The following is a 10,648-nucleotide window of genomic DNA, read 5'->3' as shown; positions in this document are numbered from 1 at the left end:
CTCCCAGCTGCCCACTATGCTGGAGTCTTTGGACTGAGGTGGTTCCATAGACAATGACAGGATGGGAGCTGGACATGGGTTGTCTCCATTGGTGTCAGGGACCAAGCACTCTGTCTTGAAGGTGAGCCATGGATAAAAACAACTCCTTACAATAGAAAGGCCCTCAACCACCAGATCCTCTGGGGAGGGGCAGAGGGCCTCCATGACTGGGGATTAGAGAATGAGGGGGAAAAAAGGGGTAATGGTCTGAGGTGACAGCTCTGGGAAGGTGCCTGGCAGTAGGCATGTGGTGGTAGGAGGAAGGGGAACTGGGACAGTGGGCTTCTTATCCAGCTGGAGTTACCTTGGGGACTAAGCCTTTGAACCCGGAGTAAAGTACCCTTCTAACTTTGCAGTTGAGCATGATGAAGGAGCTGCACAAGGTGGCCTGACAGAGCCCAGGAGTCATACCTCAAAGAACTGCTTTATTGATACTGCGAGGCTGGGCTTGGCTGCCCACTCAAGTGGTCCTGTAGAAAATATCTGGGAACTGTGGCTGTTCTGGCCCAGAAGCAGTCACACCACAGCAGAGGGAAACAAGAAATCCCGACATGAACATAGTCTTTCTGGGGGTGGGCAGGGATGTGCAGGCCTGCATTGGCTCTTGCACTGGCTGGGCCCCCAGAATTTGGCAAATCTTTGCCTTGGCTCAGGGCTCTCAGCAACCAGTTTCCGATGTAAGGGCTGGCCCAGGAGCTGTGGCACCGGTGTCCTTGCAACCATTTGCTTGGGGCTTTCTGCTGAGGTACAGTCTACCTCAGACGGGGGCCTGGACTGGCTCATGCCTCAGGGGCCCCATGCCTGGCATAGTGGTTGTCTGAAGTTGGAACCAGGTAGCAAGAGTCCTGGGTAGTGTTGGTGAGAAACAGCAGAAGGCCACAGAAACCCCCAGCAGGCCTTCTTCCCTCTCCTCAGAGCAGCCAGTGCCCTGGAATAGCTGAGAGGGTGTCAAGGGAGGTTTGGGAGAGGAGATGGTACACTCAAGGTGGTCTGGAGTTACAGCTTTGGGGGAGCTGCCTCGAAGGTGATTAGACTGGATTCTGGTGCAGTCCCCTTCCCTGGGGGCATGGGAGCTTTGTCTGAGGGCAGGGGGCTGTCCACCTTGGCCTCAGCCTCCTCTTCATCATCATCCATGCTGGGCCAGACGGACTGGTCCTCCACTCTCTTCAGTCGCTCATTGAGGGCCTTCAAGGCCAGTTGCCTGGGGCCAGAAGAGAGAGGACAGGTCACTCTGGGTTTGGGCTTGGCTCATGCCTTGCACCCTTCCACAACAGGCTGACTCCTCCCCCTACCACTTAGACTCCTCCTCCAGATTCCCATGTTTACCCCCCTTCCCCATGCAGGACCTGGGGCTCCCCAGGAATTGGATTAGGGCTCACTCTGCCATCAGAATGAGAACCCAAAGGCTACACAGTCTTCCCTCCATCGCCGAGGCTCCTCCAGGCTGAGGAGTTCAGCTGGGTGTCTCCCAGACTGCCCACCAGCCAGTCACCAGGAATGGTTCTGAGGGTGGTGCCTAAGGGTGGGTGCAGCTGGTGCCCTAGGGCAGATGGGTAGAATGGCAAGTCCCTGGAGATGTGAGTTTCTATCTGGCACTGGCATCACATTCAAGGAGAGGGTTATTCTCCCCATCTCCTGCTTAGGGGACTGTCTTGAGCCTCCTGGCAAGGGTCTATGGGGAAGGCTGGAACTGAGCATCTCCCTTGGCTCTCAGCCCAGGAAGCAGGGCCGACTTGGGTCAGTCCACCCCTCCTAACCGACTCTAATATCCTCCTTCCCAGAAGAATCCCCAAAGCCGCCAAGACCTGTGTTATATGTAGAAGGGACTTAGCAGAGTCCTTGCAGGAAGAGAAAGAGAAGAAATAGCCCACATGGGTATGGCACAGGCCAGAGTCTATTGATCCCATAGGGCAGACTCTTGGAGGCCCCACTTTGGGGGAAGATGGGAAAGCCTGCTAGAAGAAGGTATACACATGTCCTTGGGACCCTGGCCTACAAGATGGGAGTGCCCATACTGCCAGGAAGCACTTCCAACAGTGGCCACTGTGACTCCTGATGCCTCAGCTTCTCTGTGCCACCAATGTGGGCATAGCCTGTGTAGCCTGCCAGGTTCCAGCAGAGAAGCAAAATCTCCACCATGCCAAGAACATGATAGGAGAGGCACCAAGGACATAGGGCATAGAAAGCTCCAGCACACTTCCACTCAGCCTGCCAATCTGGCACAAGACAAGTTGGTACAGACAGGACAGTCCTTCCCTGCTGCTGCCCAGGCTCCTGAAGATGCCCTTGCCAGTTCTAAAGCCTGCCAAGGCAAAGAGATAAACATCATGCTAGTCACTTCCTCACAAGGGTCAAAGAGACAGATAGGAAACCCTGCCTCCCTCTATTAGTAGCCCTTTGGGTTTGGGAGTAGCATGCAGTCAGATGTCAAACTAATTGGAGAAGTAACCCCCAACTCCATGTAAGCCAACAATGGTAAGGCTGTTAAGAAGTCACCTCTTGACCTGCCTCCCCATCCATTTTCTTGGGCCTGGGCAAAGGTTTTCTCAATGTCCAGCCAACACTATCAATCCAAGACCTTTCACTGGAGGAGGTGTCACCACTGGCCTGGCCCCACCTGAATAGCTCTGAGGGCAGGTCAGTTCCTACCAGGCCTAGCCCCCTTGGTCCCATCTCTTCTATGGAATCAGGTAAAGAGAGACGTATGTCTTTAGGACTTATTACCCATAAAGACCCAAGCTGTAAGGCCCAGAATTATACCCTGCAGCATGCTGTATATATTTTTTGACACCTAGCATGTTGGAGCATGGCAATCTGTGGCCCTTCCCTAGCTGGAAACTCCTTCAAGAAAGGGATGTGTCCCACACTCAACTCCACAGCCCCAGTGGAGAGGAAAGAGAGGGGTAACTCTAGTTGAAGGCATAAAGCTTTCCGCCAAGAACCCATTTCACAGGAGAGCAAAACCAGGAGCCTTGACAAACACAAACGAACAAATTCTGCCCTAGATTTCACTACTTAAGTAATTGCCTCAAAAAACTCAGGGATAATGTTGGAAACAGCTGTGGGTCTTATAGAAGCTGGGACCACTCGGATGAGTCCGCAAATGTGGCAGAGAGAGTAAGGGCTGAATTAAAAAACATCTGTCCTGCCCTGGCCAAAGTATATCCAGTGAATAATTCAGTCAGGACTCCGGATGCTGCAGATGGCTTGGTTTACAGATAACGAAAAGGTCAGTCTCCACTCTCTGGTGTGGTCAGCAGGCTCCCTCGGTGGGTCATGTAGCCTGTCCTCTGGGTTTGGTGACACATGCCTGCTAGGGGGTGGGTAAATCTCGTAATACCCCAGTCTTCCCTCTCAAAAAGTAAATAAGTGGCAGAGAAGCACAGTATCTGAATTAAGTCCCAGGAAGAGGACATAGTTCAGAATTTGAAAATTAGAGTGGCCCAGACCACCTTCTAAGGATCCCAGGCCTCCTTCCCTGTCCCTCCCTCATAGCGGAAAAAGGACCAGCAAGTTTTCCAGCTTCCACAGGGATGAGTGTCTAGGATTCCGAGATTTTGAGGCAAGGCCAGGGTTATGTGTACCTCCATCAACCCCTCACACAGCACCAAAGAAACTGCATTTCTCAACTCATTAAGTGGCCTGAGGGGTGAGAAAAGTACCTCCTGGAGCCAACACACCTAAATGCTGAATTCCTCAAGGCCAAAGACTTAATTTTATCTCTTTCTGAACCTGCCCCGATACCTGACTCTAGGTCTCCAGCTCATGTACAGCAAACACCTCAACAGATGGCATGTGACTTGACCAATATTAGCTTGACGAGATTTTGGAAGATTTCACAGTACCTTCTCCGCTCTGCGTCTTGAGGGTCTGTGCCTGGGAGGCTGATGGTGATGGAGGATGGGGCACCCACATCGTAGCGCTTCACTGTCTTCTGGCATATCTTTACCTTTACCAGGAGGCTGTGCACTAAGTTCGCCAACAGCCCCACCACAGGTTGGAGGATCTCAGGGAAGAAAGTGGCGAAAGCAAAGTGGTCAGCCATGTCCCCTCGGCCCCGGCTATGGCGCTGGTAGAAGCGAAGATACACCCAACTGGAGAGCAGCCCAAAGCCATAGGAAGCCAGCGCCGGGCTCTGGAGCAGTGTGGCAAGCCGCAGCAATAGCAGCAGCGCCAGTAGCAGCATGGGCACTACACTGACACGCACCTGGGGCACTCGCAGGACCACACAGTCCCCCATGGTTTGCTTGAGTGCCACCAGGACACCACCTAGGAAGCCCAAGGCGCCATGAATGCGGATAGTGAATAGGTAGACCAAGTTGAAGGAAGCCATGTAGGTGAGGAGGTAGGCAAAAGCCCCCAGCAGCCCCACAGACACATTCACCACTGAGAAGAAGATGAGCAGCTCCAAGGCTCCCCACAGGGGCTCCAGCAAACGCCCGGCCACCACCACTGTAGTCAGGCTGATGGCTACATCCCATAAGTGCTGTTCCATCAGCCCATGGGTGGCCAGGGTCCAGATCCAGAAGTTGGGCGGAAAGAGATAGCCTGGGGTGACCGCCAGGCAGCCCGTGTCCACGGCGAAGGAGAGCAGGTAGAGCAATAACACCGCCGCGCACAGCGCCTTCACCACCACACTAGCGCTGGCCAGGATAGCACCCAAGTGCTGGCGGGCGCCTGGTAGGGCGCGTTGCATCTTCCCAGCGGGCGTTGGCCTGAGGAAAGGGTCTGGTGGACTAAGGGCCTCCCCGGGGCCTCGTCCCAGTCCGGCCCCGATGGGAGGCCCGGGCACGGCCTAGTCACTGGTCTATGGCCCTGCTGAAAGCTCTGCTTCCGATTGGGGTCGGGCTCTGGTTCCGAGGGGCCGAGCCGGGCCTTGTGGGCGGGCCGGAGCCTAAGCCCCTCGCCGGAGACCTGAGGGAAGACCCTCGGCGGCTTTGGTATGCCTGCCTGCCCTCCCTGTAGGCCCCGCACCAGGCCGGCCGGGCTGGCGTTGATCTCAGAGCTGGGCCTCCTCCATCCACTCCGGGGCCCTTCGGTCCGCAAGGGGCTGGTGCCTCGTCTATGCCCGAGTCAAGCCTGCTTAGCTCCCGGTTGGCCTCGCTCTCGGCTTCCACTGTACCTCCTCCCTTCTCACGGGCCGACAAACAGGTGTGCTGCGCCTGCGCGCCCCCGGCAACGGGATGCCCTCTGAGCTCCTGTCTTCCGGCTCCTCTGCATGCTGGGATACGGAGTCCTTGGCCGCAGCTGAAAGACCAGCCAAACGGGATTGTGGGTAGAACTACAAGTCCCAGAAGGCCATGCGTCAGGACAGGTCCCGTTGGAGGTTTGTGGAGGGTGTGCTGGGAGTTGTAGTTCTCAGGAGCTGTTCCCGCAGGTTCTCGCGATGTGAAGGAGGATGCATTAACGTCGCTAACCTCTGAAAGCAGCGGGGCTGGGGGTTCGGGAGGCAGCAAGACTCCAGGGCACATATTTGCTGAATTCCCCGAAAGAGTGGTTCTGTTTATGCATGTACATCTGAGCGTGTTCGTCCTTGTGGGCAGGCGTGTTGGTGAGGATGTTAGATGGTCCTGGTGTTTGTACCAGTGCACGAAAAGTCCCGGAACCTCCGTGGTCTGGAGAATGTGGGCTATGGGGCTAGAATCCTTCCTCTGTCTTGGCGGCTGTGTGGCATTGGCCAAGTTCCCGAACCATTTTGAAACTCAATTTCATGGACTGTAAAAATGGAGATGATGACAGGATCTTCTTACCGTAATAATCAAAGGGGACAGAGGCCAGGTGCTATGGCTCACGTCTGTAATCCCAGAGCTTTGGGAGGCTGAGGAGGGAGGACCGCTTGAGGCCAGCCTAGGTAACATAGTGAGACACTCCCCTCTCTACAAAAGTGAGGTGAACTTGCAACCTGAACCCAGGGCTCCCCCAAAGGGGTGAGGCTGGGCTGCGCTTGGTTACTCTCTTCCCCACCAGAGACTTATGATCTCTGCCTAAGGAAGAGAGGTCTCCCCACCAGCCCCAACCAGGCTAGTCCTGACCCCATTTCATGCCACAGTGGCTTATGACAGGTTGCAAACTGATTTTTTTTTTGTATATTGAATTACCTTTAAAAATGTGCATATAATTAAAATAATTATGTGACAAAGAACTTCTATAAAGTGCAGAATCCCTTTCTTTCAGCCACTGATCTCAGTACAACTGCCAGATGTGTGAGTAGTCCACGGGTTATCTTTGTTTGGGGTCTGGGTTCCCACTAGATGCCACACCTGGGTAGGGCTGCCAGATTTAGCAAATCAAAATACAGGACAGTCAAATTTGAATTTCAGATAAGCAATGAATACTTTTTTAGTATAAGCATGTCCCAAATTTTTCAGCATAGGTATGCTCCATGAAATATTTGAAACACACTTCCATACAGAAAACTTTGTTGTTTATCTGAAATTCAAAATTGACTGGGCATTCTGTATTTTTTCTGGCAACCCTACCCAAGGACTTCAGGGGCTGTTGCAGGGCATGGGAGCGGTCTTGAGGGTTGTGGTTTAGGCGTTGCTTTGCAACCAACCTATGTAGAGGAGTGAGAAAAACCCTGTGTCTTGGCTGAGGCCAGGAATGCGCTCCTTCATCTATTTAGCATTCAAGGGCCCCCTCCCAGTGAAACTTCATCTCCAAAATCCTTGCTGATATTTTACCCTTCTCACCTGGGGGGACAGGATTCCTCCTCTTTTAGTTCACTCATCTGCAGTATGAGAGTAAACCAGTACCCACCCCAAAGATTGTGGTGAGGGCTCAGCTGGGTGAGTGAGAAGTCAGCAGAGTCCCCTGCAGGGGGGAACCTCTGTGCTAGTGGTTATAATTTTCTCCCCATGAAAATAACATGAAGGTCACACTGACTAGGGTTGGCTACTAAGATGCTTGGGATTAAAATGAAAAAGGGTGTAGGCCAGAGAGGATTCACAGAAACTGATTTGGCCTAGATCTCCAGCAGTGAGCAGTGGTGGCCTTGGGCTTCTTCTGGGCCAAGCAGGACCTGGGACCCCTGACCTTGTGTGGACAGTGGGACTGGGCCCTCCATTGGGAGAGCACCGGGGTCTGGAGGTGGGCCAGATGCTCACTCCTCACTCCAGGCAGAGGACCTGTCAGCCCCAGGTGGGGGTGGTCTGACCCAATGGCCAGAAGCCCCTCCCCAAGCAGGCAACTCATCCCTGTATCTCTGTCTTCTTTCTTTCCTCCAGAGTCCGGCCTTGAAGCTTTGGGAGGCTTTTTTTTTTTTTTTAAAGCTTTTTCCCAGAGGCTTTAGTGAAGATATGAGACAAAGTATGTCAAGGGCCTGGGACTTGGTAGGCACTGGAAGCATCATGCCCTATGGCTACCAGGGACCTGGGTTGCCAAGGCCTTCACCCGCAAGAGACAGTAAGTGGGACTCTTGAGGTCCTGGCCACCTGTCTTTATAGCTACCCAGTCCTCACCCCCAGGCTGATACAGTGGATGAGAACCATCTGAAGTGAAAATATGAACATTATTTAATAACTGATCTTCTGTAATAAACCATTTGAAAATATTTTACAAGGAATCACACACACAATATTTTACAAAGTTTCTTGACTTTTTTGTCGCTGTTGTTTTTCCGACTTCTGTACAAAATAGAACAACAACAAAAAAAAAAAAGGGCAGAGAAAAGGAAATGGCCCCCTAATCCCCCAGCCCAAGGTAAGGGGGCAGCCAGGTCAGGTGGGTGATGAGAAGAATAAGACCCAGCTGGGGGATGGACAACTACCTGATGGGGATTGTTTTGTCTGTTTTTCTGTTTTTTAAACTTAAAATATATTTATTTTTCTGTATATGTTTCTTTTTTTATTTTTATATTCTCCATTGAGCACCTGACTACACTACAGTTACACACATGGCCCCGCCGGACACAATGGCATCCAGGCTGGGCGCACATCATGGACACCCACCCTGGCACCAGCGGCGGGCATGGACCATACACACATACTGAGAAAGCGACAAGCAACATGACATTAATTAACGGAGCCATTAATTAATGCATCACCCTCCCCCCTTCTCCCAATCCATCTGAGCCCCATGGCTACATCCCCTTGCCCTCAGTTCCCCCACTGGCCCCCAAACTGGGATGCCTTTGGGGGAAATGACCAGAATGAATGGTGTGAAAAGCTGTGCCCAGGCCCCACCTCTGTGTGTGCACAGTATGTGTGTGTGTATGTGTGTGTACAAGTGTGTGTTCAGCAGGGGAGGGGCAGTTTGGCCTCCTGGGGGCAGGGAGTGTGTGTGGATGTGTGGGAGGAGAGAGGGAGTGGGCACAGGCCTGACTGTGTAAGGGCCAGATTGGGGGTGGAATGGCCCAGCCAGGAGAGACTAAGTCACCCCTGCTAAGACAAAGGGCAATGTCTCATGGGGTTCCTTTGCTGAGGGGTGCAGGCAGTGGCATGTGGTCCCACTGGGGGCCAACACTAATGAGAAATGGTTATAATGAGCACCTGGAGAGGTGAGGGGCACTTGGGGGACACTGGTGGCTAGGGGTGGGACAGAGTTCTTTACCCCCTGCCCCAGCATTTGGCACTGTTTGACATTCAGCTTTACAGATGGGAGGACCAGCTGGGCTGCAGCTCAGATCAGAGGGGCTGGTAAGCAGGAGATGGAGTGTGCAGGTGCCTACCCTCCCACCAACCCCTCGCTCTGTATAAGGCTTTGTGTGCCCCCACCCCTACTCCACCCTATGGTGTGTGCGTGTCTGTGTGTGTATGTGCCCTATGTCTAATGTGGGTCCAGTTTCTGACCTCAGGGTTCCAGGTATGCATGGGATTGTATCTAAATCTGTATCACTGTGACTGTCCTTACACCTGCCCTGGGCTTGGGGGAGACAGGGCTGTAGGCCTGAGAAGGGCAGAAGCCCACTGTGGGCTGCCCCAGGACCTCTGTCCTGCTAGGATTTAACCTGGGGTGCACAGGCCTCAAACTGCCCATCTCACCTTCCTCCATTGTTCTCACAGAAACCAAGTTTGGGCGGGACAGAAGAGCCAGGTTAGAGGGTCCAGCTGAGGCAGGGTCCCCCACACATAGGGAGTCTCCAGGCAGGGCAGGCAGCAGAGGCCTGGTTTGGCACCAGTACATGTGGCCTCCCTGTCTTATACTACCAGGGTGAACCCAGCGGGAATGAATGGTCTGGGGACACTTGAGCAGTTCAGTGGTGAAACGGAGCTTGAGTGCCAAAGACCTGCGGCGTCCTCCTTAGGCCTCCTCCACCCCAAGGTGCAGACTCAGGGCCTGGGAGCTCAGGTCCTTCAGTGAGGGAGGGGCGAGGCTCGAAGGGAGGGAGTGCGGGCGGGAGGGCGGGAGAGAGGCGAGGAGGCCGGGCGGAGGCGGGGCGCTCAGAAGCGGCGAGAGGCGTGGGCGTGGGCTTGGGGCTGCGGCCGGGGCGGCAGGCCTAGGAGGAGCAGCAGCTGCAGAGAGACCAGGACGCCGAGCGACGGCGGGAAGGAGGCTCCGCGGCCGCAGTCTGAGGTATCTTCCTGCGGGGAGAGACAGGGAGCTGGTCGGCGTCGCGGGCGCAAGGCCGAGGGATGCTCAGGTCCGCCGCCCCCGCTCCTCACCGTCGCGTTGTAGTCGAAGCAGATGTGCGGGCCTCTCCGGTACCGCGGTCTCTGCACCAGCTCGCACTGCTCCGGGCCGTCCGCTGGGCATGGGTGGGGAGTCAAGGAGGCGGCGGCGGCAGCACGGAGGGGGCGCGCGGGGCAGGAGGGGGTGCGCTGCGGGGAGGGCGGGGGCAGGATACAGTGTGTCTCCTTCTGCAGCAGCCGGCCGGCCTCACACTGGCTGCACAGCGGCTTCTCCGCCACCACGAAGAGAAGGTTGGTGTTGGTCAGTCTCTGCGCGTGGAACAGCCTGGAGGCAGCACAGACAAGCGGGGCGTTGGGCCTCGCCCCGCCCCTCCAGCGACCCCGCCCACCGGGATGCCCCGCCCCCTCCGTCCTCCCGAGGCGTCTAGCTCCACCCAGACCCCAGACCAGCCCCCCGCAAGCACCTGGAGCAGTTTCCGCAGTCGATGATGGCGTTGTAGGAGGCGTTCACAGAACCGAAATAGTACTGGGTCTGTTTCATGACGCAGCTGCTCTCGCGCGTCTCGGAGCTCCCCTCGGCCTCCGCGGGGTCTGAGAGGGCCCGGAGTGCCTCAGCCCCGCCCACAGGCCTCGCTCAGCCGCAAGCCCCGCCCTCCCCTTGGATCGTTTCTGCTCCGATTGGGGACCGGGATTTAAGGCGGGCCTCCAAAGTCCTACCTACCCGCTTGGAACCAGCTGTGATAGATGAGGCCGTAGAGAAGCTGCTGGAACAAGGACCTGTAGGGCACAGGGCACCCAGTGGAGGTGGTCGGCAGAGGCCAGTGCCCTGTCTCACTGCTCTTTTGAACTCTCCCGTCCAGGGAGCGCCTTCTCTACCCAGACCCCTCAGGACTCACCAGGCGGCAGCAGAGGTCCACCAGGCCAGATTAAGGAAGTCCGCAATGGTGGGCTGCAGTGGAGAGAGGGGCATGGGCTGCCACTGCTGCCCCTTCGCCCTAGGTCACCCCAGCTCTATCAAATATCAGAGGTGGGAGGGTCAT

General features: G+C 55.3%; 2 protein-coding genes across 4 annotated transcripts in view; both read right to left on the bottom strand.

The window, feature by feature from the left end:
• Positions 1-447: 447 nt before the first annotated feature.
• On the bottom strand, positions 448-5,239 carry TMEM115 (transmembrane protein 115). Its single transcript, XM_045530145.1, has 2 exons — positions 3,885-5,239; positions 448-1,240 (listed from the first exon to the last, which is right to left on the bottom strand). Exons 1-2 carry the CDS (start codon positions 4,733-4,735, stop codon positions 1,036-1,038), a joined length of 1,056 nt encoding a protein of 351 aa, XP_045386101.1. The 5' UTR covers positions 4,736-5,239; the 3' UTR covers positions 448-1,035.
• A 2,291-nt stretch (positions 5,240-7,530) lies between these two features.
• CACNA2D2 (calcium voltage-gated channel auxiliary subunit alpha2delta 2) overlaps positions 7,531-10,648 on the bottom strand; it is a 135,407-nt gene continuing 132,289 nt past the window's right edge. For 2 of the 3 annotated variants that reach the window (XM_045530138.1, XM_045530135.1), the window contains 5 exons: positions 10,505-10,557; positions 10,330-10,385; positions 10,073-10,199; positions 9,642-9,933; positions 7,531-9,560 (listed from right to left, as the gene is read on the bottom strand). In XM_045530138.1, coding sequence (XP_045386094.1) covers positions 9,420-9,560; positions 9,642-9,933; positions 10,073-10,199; positions 10,330-10,385; positions 10,505-10,557 — 669 coding nt within the window. In that variant the 3' untranslated portion in view covers positions 7,531-9,419. Of the gene's footprint in view, positions 9,561-9,641; positions 9,934-10,072; positions 10,386-10,504; positions 10,558-10,648 lie in introns of those variants that run through there. The other variant, XM_045530137.1, reaches the window with a different exon arrangement.

The sequence above is a fragment of the Lemur catta genome, chromosome 18 (genome assembly GCF_020740605.2).
Source record: "Lemur catta isolate mLemCat1 chromosome 18, mLemCat1.pri, whole genome shotgun sequence".
Classification (NCBI taxonomy): domain Eukaryota; kingdom Metazoa; phylum Chordata; class Mammalia; order Primates; family Lemuridae; genus Lemur; species Lemur catta.
Note: the sequence above shows the minus strand (reverse complement) of the source record. Positions and strands in the feature narration are given on the sequence as shown.

Bases quoted from the DNA above. Each gene is read 5' to 3' on its own strand.
- TMEM115 (XM_045530145.1), bottom strand. From the start codon at position 4,735: ATGCAACGCGCCCTACCAGGCGCCCGCCAGCACTTGGGTGCTATCCTG. The intron at 1,241-3,884 runs GTACTGTGAAAT...TTCTGGCCCCAG, and splicing joins CAAGACGCAGAGCGGAGAAG to GCAACTGGCCTTGAAGGCCC.